At 43.0% G+C, this 25,890-nt stretch overlaps 1 protein-coding gene across 1 annotated transcript in view; it reads right to left on the reverse strand.

Moving 5' to 3' along the window:
* Positions 1-25,890, reverse strand: part of CHCHD3 (coiled-coil-helix-coiled-coil-helix domain containing 3) — an 878,604-nt gene that overhangs the window by 12,440 nt on the left and 840,274 nt on the right. The window contains exon 7 of the mRNA XM_085653592.1: positions 21,896-22,031. Coding sequence (XP_085509718.1) covers positions 21,896-22,031 — 136 coding nt within the window. The remainder of the gene's footprint in view (positions 1-21,895; positions 22,032-25,890) is intronic.

Below are 25,890 nucleotides of genomic sequence, written 5' to 3' on the forward strand. Positions count from 1 at the left end.
CTGTATTGGACTTTAACTTTCGTGATCTGTATCTGGATGTTGTCATCTGTGCGTGCCCAATAGATTACCTAACTCATCCAGTCGATTCTCAATCATTTCCTTCCTAACCCCAACAGACATTGTTTTGTGCAATCTATCAGAATGTATGTCATTTTCTTGATGACATCACTATAATACGCTCAGTGGGCCATAATAATACACATATTATCTCTTTAAAGTTTCTAGTTCAAAATCCTTTATTTATTGTAAAAAAAATAACAGATATGCCTAGTGGCAAAAATATAAATCACTGTAATTAATGAAATCCCTCAGCATTCCATTATTGTGAGTTATTTGCAGTAAAATAATGCATACATACATCATTCAATCTCTAAGTACAATTCAGTGGGGTCCATCAGAAGCATTAGTGACTCAAACTAGCATGTCATAGTTCTAATGTATTACAAATGATTATAGGAAAGTATGAAAATTGACATAAAGTTTGATAGTCTAACTGGGGAAACAAATCTACATTCTTCCAATCATCCATGTATAACGTAAAGGAAGCTGAAACAGTAAGCTGAGTTTTAAGCCATTAATGCCAAAATATCTGCTTTTTTGCATACAAGTTTTTTATAGTTTTATAAGTAACAACAGAGTGCAAGGGAAGGTACTCGAATGGAGACAGTGCACAGAACATCTAGGTCTACAGGCAAAGTCCAAGAGATAGTACAACAGCCGAGCAGCATGGTCTACAAGGTGACATGACATCTAGAATAGTTATAGACAAACAGCCAGTGTCCTCAGGTAGACCATCACAACACGGGGCAAGCACCCCATCACTAGAAGGAGGAAATACGAGAATGCACAAGTGGGAGGTAATGCCCAAGGGCTGGGGAAGGAGAAGGGGGGCAGAGTGACTTCACTCGAGGGGGGTGGGGTGGTATCTGGCACTAAGGTTGGGTGGCCAGATAAAAGCCACCTACATTCACTAGGCTGTGGGGCATGCCAAGACACTGGGGGCAGGCAGTGGTCCGGCCTGTGTTAGATCATGAGAGGGGTGGGAAGTGTAGGAGCAGACATGGTGCCACCAGGGTGGGTCAAATCGAGAAAAATGCTTATTTCGAGGTTTCCCAATACTTCCCAAAATTATTCAGGTTATTCCAGTCTCACTCAAGCAGTTGCATGACTGATCAAAACAACTTGCGCTTGCTCGAGTCTTGGGTATGCATAAGGGACCTGAACAAGTGTCAGCTGTGAATCCAGTCTGTGAAGAACTAACCCTCCCTTAACATGGTACATACAGTAAATCAAACAAAACAACTGAGTTTGTTGCAACATGTACTCCCTTGCTGGACAGACTGTAAAGCAGAACTGCCCTTGGACCCTGGCCCGTGGACTCTGAAGTACAAAATTGATACAATTATGTTCCTCTTGCCCATAGCACATTTTCCAATTTAAAGGTATTTCCTAATAGGGTTGAAAATTAAACCTGATCTGTATACTTTGAACCTCTGAGGGTGTTTGCGGAGCTGTACAGAATAATGAGGCCCTGGACTGCTAACCTGGAAGACATCTGCAACAGGTGAACCAGACCATCATCAGCCAACTGTATTCAGCTTTTAAGTCAAACCTCATGGGGAATAAAGGCAAAGTCTCATGAGAGACTAGGAATGATGGAATGATATATGGTGTATGTGAAGCGAGACTCTGTCGCCTTCCAGCACACTCTATGACGAGAGCACCCCAAGACAAGACCTGAGGTGAGTGTTGTGTATTGCTTTGTGTTTTGTCAACTTGAGCACCACTCACCATGTCCAGAAAGTAGACTTCAACTGCCTTGTGCAACTCAACCAGCCTTTTGCCCTCAGATCAGGAAAAAATATAGGAGATTGTGCAAAAATAATGACATAGATTGAGTGAACAAGGAAAGATGTGCATTTTATTCCCAAAATGCTTGAAGAGCACACGAGGAAATTTTACATACAGTTCATTAAAAAAAAAAAAAAGTGCCGATCTATTGATCCTTCATGCACTAACATTTAGCCCAGTTCCTGGAAGATGGAAAGAATGAATTGGCACCGAGTCTCACTAGTAACGGGAAGGCATGTGGTATACATAGGTGTTCTTAAGTCTACATGTGTATATTTGATGGCTTCGCCATGACATTTTTTGTGATACTAGACATTTACACCTCCCCTCTGTTTCAATCAACAACCCTAGGATCGTAGGGAAAGAACGAAAATCAAATGTTCAGAAACAGCACACATCTACTTCTGGGAATTAAACAATTTTCCCGATTTGGAAGAGGTAGAGTGCACTGAAAATATGGTTCCTGTATTACTGTGCACGATTTCCATAAATATAGCTTTTCTGTCAAGACTCCCTTGTCAAAGAATTACCTGGACAAGGAGGGCCTAACACATCTTTCACTGGGTCTACTGAGTTCAGAGATCCCAGACACGCATAGGTGCGCAAGATGTTCTGTGACTTCACTGTTCTTGCTGTCGTGATAAATAACTGTTTGGATACCACTTATTCCTTTGCTCGCTGCTTCTTTATTTATAAGTCCACCTGAGGATTCAAGAGTAAACGTTGGAAATTACTGGACTTTGTCAAGAATAAATAACAAAGCACTTTGCATCGTAGCTTTGTAAAAATGAGATCCCCGTATCCTTGCAAGAAACACCATGGACTAGATTAATTATGAAGACAGTGAGGCAGTTTTCACTGAGCCCTTCTTAACAGGGATTATACCAGGTTGCACATAGCTTGAAGGTATTTTTTGTCAAAGTTCCCCACAGAGGCTGGCCTCCCCTCGGGAGGCTGCAATCGCAATGCGGCTCCGACTAATTAAATGTAACTATTTCCACCGGGTATACTATACTAGAGCCAGGTTGTGGAGGGCAGGCCTAGTGGCCTCCCCGCTCTGTCTAAGATGTGGTCAGGAGGATGGTACCCTATTTCATATGGTCTGGCAGTGTATGTCGATCGCGAAATTCTGGCGCAGGGTGTTGGCCTGCCTTGCAAAGGTTTTGGGGTGGGAGCTCCCCTTTTCGCCCAAGTTACTACTATTACATATAATGGAGGGTGTAGGGGGAAATATCTATAAGCGCAACTTGATGTTATTGGGATTTACATTAGCCAAACGAGACATTGCACGGAAATCTAAGGCAGAGGCCCCGCCTTCCTTGTCAGCATGGAAGAACAGTCTTGATTTTAACATGGGTCTGGAGACTCCTATCTTTAAAGCACGGGGGTGCCCGCAAAAGCATTCCAAGATCTGGAAGCGATGGGCGGATTATAGAGGCCTTTACTTGAAGCCTATTCCTGTTGGAGATGCTGCGATTCTGGAACGGGCAGAACTGTGGTGCAGGGGACCAATGATTAAGCCGGATTTGTCATTGATGCAGTGGAAGTGGAGGGGATGCTTGAGATGTAGTGCAGAGACAGTGCATCGGGGGGAGTTTTGTTGGGTACATATGATTTCTTTTGGAAAAATGTTTATATTAAATATCAATGCTATATTTTGTACATTAAACTGTAGCAGATAGCCTCTGGGTTACAGAGCTCTTCATTGTATTTGACACTTGACGCAATAAAAATTGTTTCCAAAAAAAAAGTTCCCCACAGATAAAATTGATTACTGATGGGAGTGAGGCCTATGTTCTCCTTTCGCCACATCACTTTCCATACTTGCACCCCTCGTCCCTTTCCTCCACTTCGCCTCCTTAGTTTCCCACATTTGTTTTTTACAAACGCACCAAGCAATCCCTTCAGAGCACTCTGCCCTGGTCTCCTGATCCTCTCCACCCTTTCTTTCTCCATACCTCAATGTTCAACGTGTGCTTAGAAAGCTTCTTACACATTTCTTGCTCAACTCCATTTGATGGATGTCTCAGTAGCCAATGCTTCTTATCATTCAAAGCACATCCTTCTTCACCAAAAAACAAAGGGAATACTCTGCCAGTGCAGGGAGCTGCAACCTGCTTTCAAGTAGGCGAGCAAGTCTTAAATATTAATAGGAGCATTTGTGCAACACAGTTTGCAAACATATTCCTTCACTGACTGTGCAATTCTGTGGTGATATATTTGTACACTCAATAGAAGAAAGCACTCATTAGTTTTAATTCACCCAAACACTCCTTGCTGTTCCTGTGGGGCCTCAATCATGCAGGGAAGTGTCAGTTTGAAACCTTGGTCCAGATAACTGTTCCTCAAGTCTTATCACATGGCTGCGGGTTCTGTTTTCAATGGCATAATAACAACGGCTCCATCTAGTATTCCATTTGCAACACAGGCCTCATTCATCTCTTTAGCTGTGTGCATGTCTGAAGATTTTATACAGTGTGGACCTAGGCTAAAAAAACAACAGAGAGCCAAAGAATAAATGAGAGGAGTGGGATGTATTAATGTGGTGTAAAGAAAGGAGGGGGCTTGGAACAGAGGAAGGTAGGACACACTAGAAGATCTGGAAGGAAGATGAGAGATGAGTGAGAACAAGGTGAGGCCAATTCAGAATTTTGGTGATGAGGAAGTCACACATTGATGAGGTGTTACTTAAAGGCCACAACACTTTTCTGAAGAGGATTGATGAATGGTGCTTTAATTCCTCGGCTGAGATGAGATTCCAAACCATAGTTGAGTAGCAGAAAGATAGATTCTTGGCACCTGATATTCCACTTCCTGCCTGGCCTAGAGGGAGGTGAGACTGCTGACCGGGTTGTGCGACCTCTTTGAAAAACAAACAAAAAGAAACATATCCACATATTTTATGATTCCAGCCTAAGGAATTTACGTGTGGGTGGTGACTCTTGCATTTCCGCATTGCTTAGCTAAGGGACTTGTTACAAATATTGTTGGGGGACGAAAAGAAGAATCATATTTTCCTAACCTTGAGCTACCTTTGTCTCCTCATGCTCTCTTTCTCACTACATTCCTCCCGTCTCTCTAGTCTTCTTGCCCTTTAATCACTTTCTCTCTACTTCCTCACTCCCTCTCTTTGTCTCTCTCAAGGGAAAGTGACTGTGACCAGGAGCAGCCATGGGCTTTCAAAAGCAGCCTTCAAGGGCTAAAGTCCACAAGGGAAAATGCCCGGTGGAATAAACCACATGGATAACTCCTTGTGTTCAGAGCATGAAACTTGCATCATGCCCACCCAGGGATCTCCTCACTTTAGCATCCAAGCCAGACTACATTTTTGGCCCAGTTCACACACTACACTGTTGTCAGCTATATATGTTCGGACTGAGAAAGGGATCCTCCTCCCAGGTAGTTGAGATAGAATCAGAAGAAAAGACACTGGAGGATGAACTTCAGAGCGGTTATCGCTGCTCACAGCCACATTCTTCCCTCCAAATTGTTGTTAGATTTAGATTCCTTGGAAACTCACTACATAACAAATGCATTTTCTGAATTACATAGGAAAAGGTTTTTTAAAAATGATGCAAAACACATGATTTTAGTGTTTGGATGGCTCAACATCCTTTAAATCAATTTACCAGTAATGGTGGTTTACATGACTCACCTAACACAAGGGTCTGAGGGCCTGATACCTACTGTGCAGAACAACCTACCTGCAAATGAGGTTATTTCCCGTCACTGTCGCACGCATTTAGACAAAACCCTACTTGGTGAAAGTAACTACATAATACATAACATAGACATGCCGAAACATGCACTTACAAGGGTAAGTCATTCTACCCGAGTCTATGAACATACTCATGAACTTTTAGTAGGGGGCTCTACACTGAAGCCAAGGTACATCGAGCCCATTCCTACGCGTAAGTGTGTACATCAGGGGTCAAGCACACACAGCGGGGCCAGATCCTGTTGTGCTGAAGTGCACTAAATAGAATTCAATTATCCTTGCAATAATGACCGCCCTGGCTGTGCAGCTCTGGCTTGCCTTTCATCACAGGCGGACCTGCAGCTCTGCCAAAGAGAACTCATCTGAAACAGGAGCCGCACTAAAAACAGAGAAATAAAACCTCCATTTACAGTTATTTATTAAACCATTAATAGGCCCAGACAGCCAAGTATCAGAACAGTAGATAAGGTTTTTTCATCCAGGCCCTCGATTAACTTTGTGGGCTGATTTCATGGAAATAATAAAACGTTACGAAAAAGCACTAGACTGTAGTAAATTTAAAGAAAAGCCAAATGAATGTACATAAAAAGTCTGAGTGCACATAATTAGATGTCATAAAATGCACCAGGTGAGTTTCTGAATTTAACACGCATTACAAAAGGATAATTGCCATTTATTCCGGTCTTCTAAATGCTCCCTTGGAAAGAGCTTTTGGGGTACTGAGCATATGGGGTTTTGGGCATCCCTTATTAATACAGAGCACCATCTGAACCAGTCGCCGGCTTCCGTTAAATGATCAATCTATCACAAAGTGAAAAAACTCAAACCCTTTGTCCATTGCCATTTTAAGGTCATGGAAACTTCGGAGACAGCACAAAACTGAGGATGCTCTCGGGCTAATGGGACTTTCAGTACTACCTATGGCAACTCACAATTAATGGTCACAAGTAAAGGTACTAGTAAGGAAAGGTTTAAGGACACTTTCAACCTCCCAGTACCTTAAAATGACCATAATTATCAAGTGTTTCCGAGACAGACTGAAGAATCGTGCGTGCGGCATAAAACGCGACTGTGCACCGAGTCCAACCTATAGCTGGCAATATGTACATGTTGGCAGATAGTTAAGATACTGTATATCTTAACGTGGCCTAAAACTAACGTCTTCACGGTTGAGTCCGATGCAATTGTACAGTTATTAAAGGAAACCTCCTCTTCACGACACCGACGCTTTCGACGCACGCTTTCGACGCAGTCATTGCTCTCTTCTAGAATGAATCCCAATTTATTATTTCCTTATTGACTGATCATTCCTATGTTTACATTCATGTTCAATAAGCAACCACCACAGTTTGGTCACAGCAGTCAGTCACTATGTAAGTTACTGAATCTGTTCAGGCTTTCTGGAATCCCTTCAGGATCTCCCAATGGGGATTACTGTAAGCACGTTCAGGTAAGGTGTAGTCTCAGAAATGCACTAAAAAGTTACATTCATGAAGTCTTATCCTTAACATGGTAAATGTGCACAAATAATTGATTTTCAGGCTTTTCTGTACTGTAAGTGATAAACAATCTGTTCTTGGCTTTGAAAAGAAGAATGCTGCATTCAACCCTAGCAAGGTTGACATGTATACCAATCATCTCAGTTGTAGATACCATGAGATAATAACCAGGAGGGAAAACCCATTGCCTCAGCCATCGGAGCATTTGTGACTTCCGAGTCTGATGGTTCCAGCTCTTTCTACAAGGAGAAACAGGAAATGAAGATAGAGAAGAAGCAGGGAGTGACTTTCAGAAATTGATCCTCCATGATGGATTGAAAAACTCATACATATAAGCAAAGGAGTCCATAGTGGATTGGGAAAGACTTATTTTCTCACTTCTTGTTTCATGGAGAAAGCCAACAGAAAATAGAGCAATACTGTGCACACGCATGGACGAGGGTCACCAAAAGAGGTTTCCAAGGCTAAGGTGTGAATGGATAGAAGAGATTTGCCCCAAAGCAGATTTTTAAAAGATTGTAGTGAGTGCGAGGGGCCAGTGCCATTTAGGGCCCTTAAAGCACCGTGCTCTCCAGCATCTGTGCAGCCTGCAGACCGGCAGGCAAGACCAAAACGAACAAATATACCCGACCACACCCAGGACCAACAGGACACCCAGAGGCCAACATTACTGCAGCCCCGAGGACCGCACAGCGCAACAGTCCAACCAACTCCCCTAGGGCTTGTTTATCAGCAAAATCTAAAAAAAAAAGTTCACAAACAAAAAAGGGGTGTGAACAAAAGAGGCGGTCACCCAAGCACATTCAATGGAAAGAAAACCCTTCGAGTCAGCCAAGAACTGAAGCCAAACTCTGAAATATCTGTCACAGATGTCTTATTTTGTGTGTACCTGTACAATCATAGGTGGTGGACCTGGACCTTCCCTTCAAAATGGTCAGTTACACACAGCTTATGTTGTGAAACATGCAAAGATGGATTACATCCCAAGGGGAAGGTAACTGGACATGCAAGGTGCCCAGGTGGGTCCGGGCACTTCCAACAGAAAAAATACTAAAAGGAAGAGGCTGGAGCTGCTCATTCAAAATTCACTACTCCAGAGAGAACACTCCATAATGCCCTGCGGGGCTCTTGAGAAGAACATGTTTCCTTTTCAAAACTGACCCTAGCTTTCTGGGATCACACAATTTGTGACCACCCCAGAATTTTAAACACGAGTTCAAGCACTCCCAAGACCGGAGCTTTTGCTCATCAGCTGGGAGTGCAGCACGCCCTCTAGGGGCTGGTTATATGGTTGCATTTTATATGGACCAAAGATGTATATAAAAGATACAGACATATGAAGTGCAAAGCCTTCAAGAGGCTGGTTCTATGGCTGAATTTTTTGCAGCCTAAAAGTGGACAAAAAAGACAGAGATAAAAGTTATGTTAATGTATACTGCCTTTTTAATCTTTTATGTTGCCAGTGATCATTAAACAATATTTTAATGCTTTGTTGACAACAATGATTACATTTACACAGGATTATTATTGATATGACGGTATTTTTAACATGGTGACCTTTGACAAAGCCATTAGGCTTGCCTTATGTGTGTTGTGAGGACTCTTGGACAAAGCCAATTGGCCCGTTTTATTACAAGTTACACCCCCTTGTGGTATAAGTATAGGCGGGGTGCTGTGAGCTTGGGGGTCAAATGTGAGTTAACAATACCCTGTAAGGTATTTGACATATATATATTAGTAAATGAATGCATAGAAATATTTTTTTGGGGGTGCGTGTTGGACAAACATTTATAGGGTGATATTACTGCGTACCAGCAAAAAGTGATTACTAGCCCACACCACCTCTCCTGAGTAGGCCTTGGACTACTCTACTTCGCTACCCTGAGAGAGTCGAGCGCTACAATGAGGAGCTTGCCTCTCAGTAAGTGAAAATTGTTGACATATTACTTGTGCAAACCTCACATCCAGCACAATTAATAACCCAATTTCCTACAACAGCTCATAGAGGGCATTGCTTCCTTGGATTGTTTTGGCACAATAAACATAAAACCCCCAGCTGGCAAAGAGGCGCAACCAACGTTCATTGAGTGTTTCTTTTTCCTTTCAAACAGAGAATACATTCTTCCGAAAGGCAGTTGTGCAATCAAGATGTCGGGATAATCCTGATGTTGTACAGGAATCTGTTAGTGAAGCTACAGTTGTATAAATTGATTTTTCATAGTAGCCTTCAAGAGGTGCCCAATAACCAGCAGTATGCAAGCAACGATAACAGCAACATTGAAGACATTAACTTTGTCCAATTAGCTCAGTTGCTGGAAGGCCTAAGCAAGATTAATCCAAAGATTAAAGCATAATTAGTGAAAATAATATTAAAGGTGATTATACACATCTTTTAATATCCTTGTGAGAGTCAATGAAATTGCCAAAGGAACAATCATTTATCTTACTTGACCAGAGGCTAAAGGTGTTCTATAACCAGTCTGTACATAATCTGGAACATCCTTCAGAACTCGAGATATCAGATTATTTTGTGCTCAATCATGATCGACCTACATTCCTGAAGCTCCACAGTCTAAAAGTGCTGGAATGTGCCTCAGGATACCATCCTGAGAATGGAGAGAAACTTGCAAGAGAGATAATTGACAAATCATTTCTCCAGAAGGTGATCCTAGACAAGGGAGCCATTGAGCACCTGCCTCCTCCTACGTTACAGAAGATGGGCCCCATCACTTTCCATATTCTTGGCAGGATGAACCGGACATGCTCTGACTAAATGTCTATCCCTCCTCTGAAATTTAGGCACAAATCAGCCTCATGTCTGCAATCCTTCTCAGACTCAGACAGAGGACCAACGGCAGTACCAATGTGCACACACTTTTCTTGATTGGCATAATCATCAGGGACCTGACCTCAATCTTGCAGGCGGAAAAGGTCAGGGCAAACAGAGTGGGCAAGAAACCAAACTCTCGTGCCCTTCATTTTTGCATTATAAGGATGAAAAGCAGTCTCTATTTGCTCAAAAAATTTTGTTTGGTGAGCAGAGGCCACCAACACAGACTTCCTTTCTTACTTAAGACTTGCCTAAAAGGTGTCATTTGAGGTCTGTCAATCCTGGTAGTCCCAATGGCCAGTTGAGGAAAATGAGTCAAATAGGAAAGAAATGTCAGCATACCCTTGTTGAAAATAACATCGAGCATCTTTAGCTCAAAATTCTCAATTTTCTCGAAAATCTTGAAAGAGCTCAGAAAGGTTGAATAGTCATCCAGATATGGGTTCTTCTCTGCTACCAATGGTGTAACTTAATCTAGAGCACCTCAAGATAGACAAAAGATAGAGTCAAATTGAGTTGGACGAAAAGCAAAATGACCTATAAATAAATCCAGGAATTATTTTAATTTGATTGGATCAACAGAAAACCAGAATACTTGAGTGACTACAGGAAGATAATGAGCGGTCAGGGTCCGTCATGGACCACGTTCTCCTTTCTGAACTGTTCTTAAGTCTGCTCTTGAAACACTGCTTCCGGGACCTGTGATGGAAACACATCTATACCAGAATTAGTAGTGAGTTGACATTGAAATCTGTCAACTGTTGAGTACATCAGTCACACATTTTCCTCTCATCAAACCTGCCAGAATTAAGGGCATCTCCTTCCTGTAGCCACTGTGTTGTTCTTAAAGCTTTATAAAAGTATTGTTTTTCACAAGTTTGACATTATGGAAAAGAGAATGAAGGGGTGTCACAGCTTTATTAACACGAAAAACACAACAGGAATGCGCCAAAAACAAGTGCAAGCCACAAGGCGAGATAATAATAAGTTGCCATGGATATATTTTAAAAAAATCGATTTTGATTTGCTTGTCTAAAAGCACAATTGTATTTAAAAGGAAAAAACACTGGACCTAACATGGAAGGGAAAGAACACGTAGACTCCAGTTTTACTGCTAGTCCTCGGCTGGTATTCACAGGTTGAGAGTCCCCATAAGCCCATTAATGGCTCATGTGTGCACCCCCAAGCAGTGCAATTCCAGACTTCACACCCTTGTTAAAGTCTTAGCAGGAGCAGGTTGTTGCTAAACAAAACACTGAAACGTTGCCTAATTGTTTTTATATTCACCAGAGGACTCAGGGTAAAGGAATTAAAGGACGGAGGTTTTCTTGAGGCATACCTGTAGTGACGGGTGGGATACAGGAGGGAGCATTAAACCAAGTGGGGAGTCTCGGTCTTTTAATAAATCTTTATTGGATGTGCGCTGCTTCAGTTTCAATTTGCAAGAGCACATTTTAGAAATAAAGCAAAAGGAAACAAATGATCAAATATTTATAGCGTAGTTTTACTGCTGTTCAGTAGTGTTTACTGTTCCAGCAGGCAACAAAGGTACATGATTACAATGGAGGGAAGCAATCCAGATCCGGATCGTGGCTCCTGAATCCACTCTCCGGGTCACTCATCTCATCGTAATAGGAGTTTAGGGAGGAATAAGGCAGCATCACACTGTCAGTTTTTAATATTGTGTGCCTTTCAGAAATGAAAGAGTATTTTATGGTTCTTGCATACTTCTTGTTATTGTTATTCCTTTTTCTGCTATTGTTATTTCTCAAAAAAGCTGCTTTACCTTAAAAAAGAAATGAAAGCATACAATCCGAGTTGAGCAAAATGTTGAAGTTTAAAGAAATTGCAGGAACAGCGCATACAAGAGGGCTAAAATGTCTGTGGAACACGAATTTCCTGAAGCATCTCTACTGTGTCCCAAATTTCCCAATAACCGTCTGCCCAATAATGCTTACATTCGTTCAGATTTTTGTCCCGATTTAAAAAGACATTCTCTTTTTTTTTATTGAAGATGATATTACAGAACAAAATGACATCAACGGAATTGAGTACCATGCATTCACTGCCACTTGAACGTCACCCGTCAGAGCGGGCATTTTATGCATCAAACTGTGGTGCACCTCCTTCTCCGTTATTTATGGTCTCTGCGATTTCCAGGACTGCTAGATCGCCCTCATTTCCTGCATTTGCCAGTAGATATTGCTTGAATTGCCCCTTATAGGCAGCAGCTCTTTGCACGTATATCACTGTCCATTGCAAAACATTATTTCCGTAATCCATGTCTTGATCGCTGGAATCTGACCGCGTACCCAAGAGCGAGCAGGTGGGTGCTTAGCCAGCAATAGGGGGAAGAGCGGTAAATGTCCATTTGGTGTATGGCACCCGTTTGACCCATCCGGTCAAACCAACCAGTGGGGATAGTTGCAAGGGAGTCTACCTGTTTTTTGCAGCTCTACCACCTCTTGTTCCCAGAACTCTCGCGCTTTCCCATTCCAGGTGAAGGAATCCAGTGTCGTCCTCCTTACATCATTCACATCGAGAGTCTGCCCCCCACTTTCATTTGTGCAAAGCCGCCAGGTGATAGTACACTCAGGGCAGGGACCTGTAATGCATGGGCCTCAACCTGCTGCTCGGAGGAACTTCACCCGTCAGTGTACAGCAATACTCCCAAATCATGTCGGATAGGGGGTGTCTAGGTCTTTCCTACACGCTGCCCGTGCTGGACTCATGCGTATGGTGGTCTCTTTTTGCATTTCCCAATATAGTGTAGTTATTCGTTCCTTAGGTGTCTTTGCTCACTTAACTTTCTCTAGTGGACTGAAATATTCAGCCTCACATGAGAACTCTGGAGTGTTCCGTCTGCTTGCTGGCCTTATACTATTGCATAGGACAATGTCCAGTGTAATGGTCATAGAAAGGGACTTTAAAGATTTAGCTCTGTAAATTCTCCCGATTCATATACGCCTCCTTAATTTGTCATATTGGATTTCTGGAACTGTAATGTCACTTTTTTCCCACACCCATAGGAAACAACGTGTGTATCGCTATTGGCATACTCCGTGAATACAGTGTCTTTATTTTTGCCTCGTCTCTTATTTCATTCCATGCAATGTACGTTCAGTGTTCTGTGATAATTTCAGCCGTTCTTTTTGAGAATCTTGGCCCAAAGGGCAACATGTAGAGGGTGTAGGAGCAGCTAAATCTTTTTCTAAAGCCATGTGATCCATATGGTCCCGGGGTTTCGCCAGTAATATGCAAAGTGTGCTTGTGAGCATAGAAATTCTTTGTTTGGCGGCTGTTAATCTTTCTTAATGTAGATCTGTTGTTGTAGCAATGGCGTCTATATGGTTATTTAGGATGTCTATTGTTTGGTCAATAGATGTGAGGCTTTTATTTTTGGAGTCGCGAGCAACATTTTCAAGCCTGGTTCCTCTTTATTGGTTGGTGTCCCTGTCCCGCGGCCCCACCACGGTATCCGAGTCCATACGCTTGCCAGTGCGCCTGCCCTCAAAGAGTTGTTTGGGTTGCATGGGATCTGTGGTTTTGACCATTTTGTGCAGTACACTATATAGAAGGCTCTAGTTTGTGCTGCTTCTCAACGGTAGGTTTCTAACGTCAGTTGTTGCCTTGAACTTATCAATCCAGTGATTGTTCGGTGTGTCAAGAGAGACTTATTGCTGCACAGAATTTGATGGGATCTGTCACTCCCTGGTGTCTATACCGCGTGTGGCGATCCAGTCTCCCACTATGAAAAACAACTCTGTGTTTGTTATAGGTTGGAGGGGAAAGAGCTTGTCCTGTAGCACATGCTGGGCCTCCTCAGGTTATTCAACAAGGTTGCTGGGGGCAGGGTTGTTTTAATTTTTTTTAAATTAAGCCTGATTTAGCAGCTGTACATATTTGTTACCGTGTACCTCACGTTGAGCCACAAACCTCAAGACTTGCAGTATGCACTCACTATCTGTTTTTCAACCTTGGATTGTCTTTACCGGCTTTCAGCACTCACCATCTTGTTTCCACTGCCAACCTGCAGTAATGAGCATATAATCCACTGGTGTCCTGATTAATTTGCCTTGCTGCACTCCTAGGGGATTCTCACGCGTGGTTTCGACATTAGTTGGAGTGTGTGCTCTGCCACTCTTTGGGCCACCGATCTTCCCTTCGGACAGCGGAACTCTCTTTGGAGTGACAATCTTAGTTGATAGCTTGACTTCACCTCCACACAAAAAATGTATTCAACTACAAGTGTCTTTTAAGGTTGAAAACAGGTTAATTTAGGCCTTTCAGGAATTCACAGAAGGATTCCTGACAAGTGTTCATGGTTTCACTACTAAACAGTTCTCCACTACTATAGTATAGAATTACACAGTAGTAAACCCCATACAAGTGGGGGGAGCAAGCGGAACAAAGTACAGTTTGCAAGTGACTGAATGCCCCCAAACTTATGAGTATTTTGTCATTCACAAACTCCCTCCGGGCAACTTACCACCCTGGAAATGGTCATAGTTTTACTCCAGGAAAGAACTGGAGTAATTAGATTTGGGGGCTTGGTAGGGTTACAGACAACCTCAAAACTAGGGGCTATGGGAGGATGAAAATGTGCCATCTATCCACTTATGTGTCATGTTTTCTTTATATATGGATAGCCTACATGTTTCAGCGTTACCCTAGCCCATATGGGTCGAATGACCTTCATCAGGACTCGAATGTATGTTCCCTGTAAAACATACTCACTCCATGATAATAAATGTGGCAAAGGTTCTCATACCTTAATTCGCCTCGATGCACAGGAAGCCACAGTTTGGATTTTAAAAAGTGAACAACTCCTGTGGGAATACGCAAGGTATTTTTAGATCTGGACCCTTTTCTATATCCAGTACCATTTTAATAGGAACGCCTGAATATGGATGAGTCCACCGTGGCGGTATTACACCTTCCATGGTGTGGACAGGTCACTGATGATGAAGCATGCCATAACCTAAGTGGGAGGGGGGGGGGGGGGAAAGAGTATCCAAAAACTTTTGGATGCCTGTAGACAATTGGAAGATACAAAACCATAGATTCTCCGTTGTATCCCCTAGTGCTACTTATGGTAAATATGTGTCGTGTTGGAGGTTGTGCTAGAGAGATATAGATATTTGAACATTAAATGTTTTTTCATATACCCTATTCAGTATGTTATGGTTTTCCTCATACAGACAAATAGAAACCCTGAAAGGCCAGAGCCTCCATAGTCTGGCAACTTAAATTCTGGGGACATTGTTTAGGGGTCTGGTTATCGCATATGTCAGTTCAACAGCAGTGCATTACAAAATCTTTCTAAGACTATCTTTTTATGGTGCACTCTTCCTGTGCTGATGAAACAGCCTCAAGAATGTGCATGGATGTATCAAAAACATAGACTTTGACTGATTGAATGATAAGGCAGTCTTTGATCAAGCATGCCCTAAAAAGATGTGGTCTAATATCTGGTGGCAGATTGGCACATCACCCGACTGCTGACTAGCTAAGAAACCACTCTACTGGATTTTAGGGATACCCATGCACACAGCCAAACAAAATCTATTTTAAAGGAAAGTGTGTTGTGGATCATCAACCTTCTAGTGAGCTTCAGCTTTTTGCTCTTGCCAGAGGTGTGGCTCCTCATCAACCTGGATAAATAAAGCAGGCCCTATTCTCAAGTGAAATGTTGCTAAAGGATAAGGAAAGAAGGAAGACTGGGTAGTGGAACATTATTGGAAGGCAGTTGACTGTGTCCCTCAGAAGTGGCTACAAAGAATGAAACGGGATTCAGTCAGGTAAAGTTTGCAAGATGGGTTCTTCCAGGAGACAAAGAGAAGGGTTAGGACAATTCATATGGATCAAACAGAGGTCCACAAACTGTCAGTTAAAAAGAGAGTCAGAATTCCCTACTGAATGCATGCAGGATCCCACTCCACGGTTGCCTATCATAGAAAGAGGAAAGTATCAGGTGGGGAACATTCTGGGATACAGTGAAGGCAGTGAGACCTGGGTATAATGTTCCAACCTGTGAAGTAACACCCCAATTCAGTCGCACCACTCCTTCCAGGCACAGTATGTTCTCCATCGTTGGTATATTGACACTGCTGGCAGCAGTTGTATCCCCTGCCATGTTCCTGCTGTTAAATTACCTTGCAGTGACTAATATAACCATCTTTTCAAGTGACCTCAAAGGGATTCTGCCACAGGCAGTCGGTGTACTGAACTGGAAACATACAATGCTTTAAAATAATGTAGGCAGCAGGGTAAGCAATGGATCACTACTGACATTGGTATGGACACATTTACAAGTTGCGGTCATACAATTCCTTGTCGGGAGATTTTTGGCCTCAGTAACAACCTCTGACCAGTTACACCAAAGTTTTAACTCTTGAAGGAGGCAACCCAATAGACAGACTGGATTATTGAGAAAGAAGGATGCTGATAGACATGATTATAATATTGTTGGACAACGAAATATTAACAGAGCAAAATAAAGTTATCTACTGAAACTTTCACTGTCGGCCCAATTAAAATCTGCCTGGGCCACGCAAGAGCCATTAGAGAAACTCTGCTCCTGTTATTCTTGATCTTGACTACTCTATTCAAAAGAAAATGAAGGGGGAAGCCATAAAAAAGCACAGCTTCTAAATAATGAGTTCAAAACAATGTATTTATTTCTTGAAAAACTGCAACCTTGCCGGACCCTTGTTATTCAGGTGTTTGCAACTGTCCATATCTATGTTAAAGGGTCCAACTGAAGAAGGGAGCTGTTTTCTATGCACTGCTTTGTCATCTTAAAAATGTGATGTCCATGCTCCTTGCAGTTTTGTCATATCAACCAGATATGAAGTCCAGGACTAAGGGGCATAGATCTATAACAGGCATATATTAGTAGCTAGAGAGGTTCAAAACTCACACGTAAATCACCTGAAGCTGTTGAGTGGATGCTGGATCATCTACACTGAGAAGCAAGCTGGACAGCTGCTCATGACACCTGTATATATGTGCGGGAGGGGTCAGAGAGAAAAGAGACAAGGAGTACACCCTGTCCAACTTCTACCCTCTCTGTGACAGCATTTATTCCTTCCCATCTGTGTCCAGGAGTCCATAACCACAACGCCCCCTCTGGTTAAGGTAGTGCAGATATTTTAATGTAGAACTGATTTAAGCAGGATATGCAAACAGAGAATTCTACAGAACCTGGCTGTAGAACATTATGGAGATCTAATTGAATTTTAGGTATGCACTTTGATAGTTTCATAGAACAGTGCAAGGGATCTTGCTACAATTCTTCAAGTTGGACCTGCTAATTGAAAGACGCTAAAGAATGGTGAAAAATGAAGATAACTGAGGTTACAAGTTATCTGCGTTTTGTACCAAAGACCATTCTGTTTAATTCACAAGGGACATTGCAGTAGAATGTTTGGAAAAGAAAGTATACCTCTGTAAAATAGATCTGCAACTGACAAGAGAAACAAAGAATTATGAAAACTAGAACAATAGCCAGTCAGTATCAATAAGGATTCTATAAATCCGGGGAACAGAACAGCGTAACTCAGGAAACACATTTTGGGTCATCTTAGCCTCAAACTTTTCACACATCGTGAGAAGGTAGCTTACAGTGCCTCTGTAATATTTGAGTGCACAAACGGAAAAAATAGTAATCAAAAAAAGCATAGTTACTAATGTACATATGATTGGTGAAGCTCTTAAGAGTATGCATCCTATTTTGGAAACTACTCTCACAAGATTAGAGAATATTCAGCTGGGAGCTACCAAGGTGGCAAACAGGTCAGTGCTGCGCACACTATTTTCACAAGTCTGCACTGGCACAGTAGTGTAGTTTGTCCTGGGCTTGGATACAGGGACACACAGTTGGCAGTGTTTGGCATACTAGTGAACCTGCATCCTTAACCAGTATCCCCTTGAGAATAGCTATTCAAAATGCTGCAGTCTTGGTAGAGCATGAGTTAGAAATCATACGTACTATGAGTGCTGGGACGAAAATGTCCCCCTGCAACACTTTTCAAGCATGCACCCGGGCCATTGGTGACCCATGAAGTCAAGCTCAGGGATTTTGACCCTTATTTTTCTTTTTGCCTCAGTGCCCATGACAGTCATGTGTACACTAAGAGCTACCAACATATGGACTGAAAGGGAGGCTCTGAGCTCTGAAGAAGTGCACCACGCATGTCTTACATAGTAAGCAAGACAACTATCAGCTGAAATGGATTGCCCTAGAAAGACAATGGTGGCAGAGTTTTAATTTACAGGGTTTTGGCAGGACCCTTGTACCTGTTCCCAGCATTAGGAGGCTGGCCTATTGAACTCCCCTTGAAGTGGTCTGTACCGTCTTCTATAATCCAGTCTTTCGATGCACTCAGTGCACATGGCTAGGCACATTTGTACGCTATGTATGTGAAGTAGGATGCGGCAGGAGTGTCAGCGAGTCATGGATGATGGAGGGCACAGTGGAATCCACTTTGGATCACCATGGTACACAAGGTGTACACAATGGAAGTTGGAGTTTCCCTGCCAGGTTTTACATGTTTAATGCCGACACCGCAAAGAACCAGGGCAATAACAGTGGAGCAGGGATCTGTGGTAAGCCTCTGGATTCCTGGCCACCAAAGTGTCTGCCCAGGCTGCCCACGACTGGGATTGAGATGTTTCGGCTCTCCTTCTTGGCTTTGGAAAGTGCAGCGGGGATGCACGATTGAATTCACTCTAAACATGAGTAACTCCAAACCAAGTAAGAAGCTTTGCGAGGTTGGGACCACTGAGTTACAAAGTGGGTCTCTCAAACCCCACAAAGTGGAAGTCGATTGATTTACTGCTGCTTGAAACAGCGTTATTTTGTGGTCTAAAGAACTGTGCATGGTGCTGCTTTGTGTGCGGGTGTGACCTTTGCCTTTACGGCCAATTTAGTCAACGTACAAATTCCTGATCCTTTGGCCGGTGGAACATCCCCTTACACAGTGCGTATCAGGATGGGATCCTCTCTTGTAAGGGCAGGGGTTTTATTCAGGTTTGTGACCACAGTATATGCATCTACGACTTTACCCTGCACAGCCACTTTGCGAGCCGGCAGGAGAAGACGCGGCCCAGGTGAACAAAGAAGCTGTAACCGAAGAGTTGCAGAAGAACAGTATTTGTGCTCCCCGGGCCAGTTTTCTGACATCACATCATGATATAAATGGTCACATTGATTTACCTTGGCGTAAAGGAAAGGGCAGAAGCAGAATCACTTGCTACACTGTGAGGCACAATATGTTTAGCACCTGCGGTATTAGTATTTACCTTTAAGTATTACACTCTATTCATGCGTGTTTTATATTTTACCCACTGTGGGCAGAATACATTATTTTTATCTTCCTAAATTAAAGCATTGGCTGGATAATCATTACTGGCAGCTAGTTAGCGAGTAACTGAGCTCAGGGTCACTAACAACACACTACCTCCCTCAGTATTCTCAAAACCCACAATCCTAAGAGTCAAGCGCAAAAGGGTTTTAATTGGTGATGATTTTCTGTGCTCTAGTAGGGCAGCGCCAGGACACCAGAGGGAAAAGGACTTTATCACCTCTATAGAGTCCAAGTAACCCCCGCGTGCCCAATGGCTGCCAAACCTGTTGACAGTGGGTTCTACATGTCTTCATGAGCTCCAGAGACACCTTAGCAATACCAGCATGCACTGCAGGTAGGCCTGTTATGCTAGTCCAGCTTAGAATCGACCGAAAAATAGCAGGAACAGAAAAGAATTAGCCAAAGGACAAAGGAGTAGGTAAAGCACTTCCAAACTGCGTGTCAACCAAGAGTGGCAAGAACGGACCTCCCTGTCCTACATCTATATAAATGCAATTACAATACAATCTTCCGGTGCTACCATCCACACTGTGAAAACGCCTTCTACCTGCTGGCTGACTGCTGCTCATCACGATTCCTTGAAAATACTGTGCACCTTCCCCATTCCAACACATTACTGGGGAGTCGTATTTACCGGAACGCAGTCCTCTAAGCTTCTAAATCTTGCCTCATTAGGGGTTTTTTTATAGTTCGGAGTAGAGAGGCATCACGTGAGTTTATAGTCATCACTCAATCATTCCTGGACAGCATTGACCACCTGGAATTTATATCTAGCATCACCCTCTCTCCGTCCAAGGAATCAACGAGACACAAGAAAAATATAAACTCTTTCAGAATAGGCAACTGTGATGTCCCTTCTATTTTTTCAACATCCAAGCCTTATATTTGAAAGAGGCAGATGCAAAAGTAATTATGAATGGATTAAATTTTTAGGCGCACACCAACTTAGAAAGGTCTCTTGGTGCACTACATAAGGTGACTGCTGTGACATAAAAAAATCTTCATGACACAAATGGAGGAGAAGGACATGAAGGTAAGATGCCCACACTTTGGGAAAGGAGCTAAAACCCATAGAAATATCCCAGCCGCTTCTAATCTAGTATTGAAATAAGTGCATTTAGGAAATAAAATGTACTCAAAAAGTACATAGGGCATCCCGAGAAGAGTTACAAGGGCTTACTTGGCAATCAACTTTTGCAACGGCATTGCTAGTCCTGAAAAGGGTGAAACGTGCTCATTTTATCCCAAGATGAGGTGAAAGAAACCAAAGTAGAGGGAATTCCACCCCAGTAGGGTGAACAGTACAAGAACACAGTCAAACCCCAAGACATGGACGCCACACTCTTTGTTCCCCCACCCCTTTCCTAAGCATTCAAGAGAAGAGACAATTTGAAGAAAAAGATGTCAATCGAGAATGGGGAAGTCCGATACGGCTTCGCATACAAGAAGAACAGTGTATATATTAACTCTAAGTATAAGTTTGAATGTGGGTGAATGTCGGAGGTGGAACATGAATTAGAACAATCAACTGTCAAAACATGAAAATCTGCAACAGGCTTTAACAGGGGCGCATATACACATGAATAATTTCCAATTGGCAGTATGCAAACATTCCAGCGTATCTATCTGGAGTTCAATTGGTTCCTCTGGGATTGACGGCACTCAGAATCTTACTCTTACGTACTGCAATAATCCACTACTGATTTATTAAACTTTGAAAATGCTGTAGATGTACCCGCACTCGCTGCATTATATCACTCTGAACAAATTTGAAGTCAACTATCAACATTCGGTTTGAGTGGACAATTGCAATCACAAGCAGGAAATGTAAGATTATTTCTTTGTGGGAGATACCCTGGGTGCTCATTTGAAGTGTCAAGTATTAGCAATAGATTGACTGACAAGTTCGATTGAATGAAAAAGCGATGATTGAAAAAACACGAAGAACTGGACTGGCATTTATTCCCACTAATTCAATGAAGCCCACCACTTTAAATGTGTTTCATTAGTTTTGTATCAGGCTGAGTTGATGTTTGAGAGCACTAATTCAATTTCACACAATTTGAAGATAATGGTTGGAAATCTGATCAACCTATGCCTTAAGTGACCGTCCAATCTCACAAATACGTTCAGACGAATACCTAATGGAGGCTCTTGGCTTTATCGGCCATCCTAAAGATAATCAAGTACTGGGAAGTGGAACATTCATTGAACAGCCCTGCCCCGGGACAAAATAAATTCAAATACCTCATAAGATCAAGGTATGAAAAAATGAATTTGGATAAGGATATTAGTTATCCGACCACAAAAAAAAAAAAAACTCGCTTTCCTAAGCAGCCCAAAAGTGAGAGTCTTTGAATCAAAAAACCTCTGAAGTATACTTACCTTATACATTGGCTTTTCTTCTAGTTGAACGAATCCTGGGGTTGGGAACCCACCAGAAAAAGGAGGGTTACGTTTCTGCAAGAACAGTCTGTACCTAGTTAACAACACATGTTCTTTATTGCTTTTCAAGCAGTGAACAAAAAAGTATTTGAACCCTTTATTGGAACGGATGTTCCAGCAGCTTGCGCGACTAAGACATTATTGCTTTATAGCGCCTTATGTGATGCATTCTTCCTCTTACCTGTTTGGCGCTGTTCACGCAATGGAGGTACTGGCTGGCCAGCGTTGAGCAGTTCAGGGTCTGCTTAGGGTTCTGCTGGTAGCACTGGAGAATTTTATCCTGCAGATCGGCACATATCGGGCTCGTTTCATACCGCCTGGAGAGAAAAAAGAAAACGCTTTTAATTCAATACATTCATCCTTTCTTCCTGTAAAACGGCACTGCACCTGAGTGAGCAACAGAGGAGTTTAGGAAGGCGAGGGAGTTTCCTAGCCCGCTATCGGTGCTCTTCTTGTCAGGCTTTCAGATACTAGTGTCACTGCATGAATATATCTTCAAACAGGTGGCTCACACTCAATGCGAAAACTGCAGTGCTGTTACCAACTAGTCACAGTACACTGATCAATATATTTCAAAACAACATGAAACTTTATTATGAATATAACTATAACAGTTGCGTGACTCAAAACTCTATTGGAATCTAGGTGGTCTTCACTGCTATCTCCCAGGGAAATGTATCCCCTGCATCTCACCTGCACTGCTCTACACATCTATGTTAGGGGGAAAGGTGAAGGAATTAACACAACACAGAGCGCTTCTTTGAAACGGAAATAATATGGTCTACTATGGCACCGATTCCTTAGACCAAAGGTGCCTTCAGCACAGCGACCAAGTACAAGGCCGGTATCAAATGTGATGGGTTCAAAGAGGAAAACACAGCCCCAGGGATCTTAAAGTAAAAGTCTATCACTGTAGTGATTCTTGCACTCCCAGACTATTTATTTTATTGCTTTAATGTATTGAGTTGTTTAGGGAAACACTCCATCTTCTGCCATAGTAAAGGCACGGGTAGCCTCCTTAAAGGTAGGCCTCGGCCCCACTCAACCCATCAATATGTTCTCCGCATCTCTGGCCTTGTCCTTCTAACTATACCTACCATTTACAAAGAAAGGTGAATTGCCAGTGGGCTCTCCCAAGAATGGTAAATTATTGACTTTAGGAGCACACAATAACATCTGTACTTGCTCATGCATCCAAACCTTATTCTTGCATACTCATAGGAAGAGCATATAGAATTTAATAACTGACGCAGATGAAGTTAAGACACCAAATCATAACTGAATAGATTCTTCAAGAGATCTAGGTGGAAGTGAGCATCTGCCCTGAAACTGGCATCCAGTGTATAATGTCTACAGGGTGCATGAGTGGCATCCCACGTGGTTGTTTCACAGATCACGGCTACAACTACATGGGACACTAACACTGCTTAGGCCTTTACTATGAGATCATGACCTCTGTCAAGAGAAGAGATTCCAGCTGCAGCATGACACCCCGGCATACAGCAAATGTCCAAGCTTGCATGGCTACGTGGGCTAGGCCCAGGTGAAATTGTGCTTATACTGGTGTAATCTCACATACTTTCTGGCAGGAATAGAACCCGAGCAGTTTTTGTTCCCGTCACACGTAATTTTTCTCCTTTTTTGGGAAACAGGCGTCCTTGCCAGCAAAATGGACGGTAGGATTCATTTCATGCTAAAAATAGTGCAACACGCCAGGACGGGGTTTCATGTAACACCCCCCAGTTTTGCATACTTTTTTTTAGTCATTTTACGTAATTTCTGATAAACAAGCAAGCCTCTCAGAATTTTGTATGATTTTTACATAATGGTGTGCTTAATCTGCCCAGCCTTTTAGGAAAGAAATAAAGGAAGGGTATATTCTAATTAATATGGCAATCAGGGAGGCCTAGTGACTCTACATTGTCATGCAACTCTTTGGTGACTTGCAATATCCTTGTAATTAATATAAAGGAGGAATTTTATTCTATGTGAACAAGTTACTTACCTTCGGTAACGCCTTATCAGGTAGAGACTATCTAGCCACAGATTCCTTACTTTTGAATTATCTCCAAGCATCGGACTGGATCTGAAAACATTTTTTATGAGCAGGACCCCTGCGCGCCGGTACGTGGCATCATCCGCACCGGAAGGGTCGTGTACGATGTCTATATAGGTGCCACCCCAACGTGCTGACGTCAGTTTCTTTTAATTAATCTTGCGCAGAGCCAGGAAGAACACTGACCACTGATGTGGAAAACTAAGGCTCTGAAATGGAAACAGCTCTCTCCCTAGAATTCCGTTTTCAGAGTGAGGCGGATGGGTGGGTCAGTAAGGAATCTGCAGCCTGATAGAGTCTCTAGCAGATAAGGCATTGCCGAAGGTAAGTAGCTTGTAAGCAACATGTTCAACTGATAAAGACTTCTAGCAGCAGATTCCTTACCTTAGAATAGATACCCCAGCAATACCTCCACGGAGGTGGGTTAGCGAAACTGATACACAATAGAGAGTCCTAGAGGACTGAACAAGCAAAGTGTCCGTCCCGACAGACTTGACCGTCCAGGTAGTAATACCTCGTGAATGTGCGTAAAGATGCCATGTTGCTGCCTGGTTGATATCCAGGACCAAGACTCCATGGACTAAAGCAGTGGTCGCAGCCTTAGCTCTGGTGGAACGAGTGCTTTTTGGCCAATGTGCAGCAGATCTCAATGCAGAGCACAAGGCATTGGGAAATGGTCAGCCTCTGCAATGCTTTTCCCTTCTTTGCTCTGACATACCTCACAAAGAGTTGGTCATCCACCCGGAACTCTCTCATAAGGTCAAGGCAGACCGACAAAGCCCTTTTTTGGGTATAGTCAGTGAATTTGCTCCTTTACTTTAGAGGGACGTGGCGAATAATAAAAAGTAGACAGGGTGATGAACTGGCCTGCATGAAAAGGAATAGCCACTTTCAACAGAGACGAAGCTCTAGTACGAAGAACCAGCTTGTCTGAGTAGATGTTCAGGTATGGAGGCTTACATAACAAAGCCTGAAGCTCACTGACTCTCCGGTCAGATGTTATTGCCTCCAGGAAGGCCGTCTTGATGGTAAGGAGCCTGAGAGGATAGTCGTGCAAGGGCTCAAAGGGAGAGCACATCAGGAACGTCTGGACTAGATTAAGATCCTACAGAGGCATGATGAAGGGTGAAGGAGGAAACATATGTTGCAAACCTTTCAAGAACCTATGGACAATAGGGGATTTGAAGAGGAATGTCCGGTCAAGCAACTGCAGAAAGGCTGAGATAACAGAAAGGTAGCCCTTTAAGGTGCCAGGAGCAGAGCCCTGCTGGGCAAGGGAAAGGATAAATAGAAGAACCTTAGAGAGGGGAGCAAAAATGGGAAGAACCGGTTTCTTAGCACACCATGCCACAAACTTGCCCCAGTGGCAGGCGTATATCATTTTGGAGGAGGGATGACAGGCTGTCAAAACAACATTGCAGACTTCCGGCAGAATGTCAAAAGCTGTCAACTGTTGCCGCTCAATCTCTACACATGCACAGAAATAGGCAGAGCGTTCGCAGGTTTGGGTGAAGAACACTTCCCTGTTGGTGTGACAGAAGATACTCCTGAAGGGACAGCCTGATTGAAGGACAAATAGCCATGCTCAACAGCCCGGAATACCAAACCCTCCAAGCCCAGTCTCGAGCTACAAGGATGACTTTGACTGGTTGTTACTGATCTTCTTGAGAACTCTGGGCAGGAGTGGTATGAGTGGAAAGGTGTACAGGAGGCCTGAGCGCCACTCAAGACTAAAAGCATCTCTAAGCGAGAACTGCCTCAGAAACTCCAGCGCACACAACTGCTGACATTGCATGATCTCGGTGGTGGCGAACAGATCTAATTAAGGCTGTCCCCAATGATGGAGACCTTGCACCAGCTCCGGATGGACATGCCACTCGTGAGATGATAGGCATGTTCAGGTGAGCTGGTCCCCCCTGGCATTCAGAGAGCCTGTCTGGTGTTGAACCACCAGGAATATGGTGTGATGTTCCAGACATGTCCACAGACACAGGGCTCTTGACAAAGGGTTCACAACCCCACCCCTGTTTGTTACAGTCCCACATGGTGGTGGTGGTGTTCGTGAACAACTGTACTAGCCTTCCCTTGATGGCTTTCAATGTCAGCTGGATCGCCCGGAA

This window comes from Triturus cristatus, chromosome 4_1 (assembly GCF_964204655.1).
Source record: "Triturus cristatus chromosome 4_1, aTriCri1.1, whole genome shotgun sequence".
Lineage (NCBI taxonomy): Eukaryota > Metazoa > Chordata > Amphibia > Caudata > Salamandridae > Triturus > Triturus cristatus.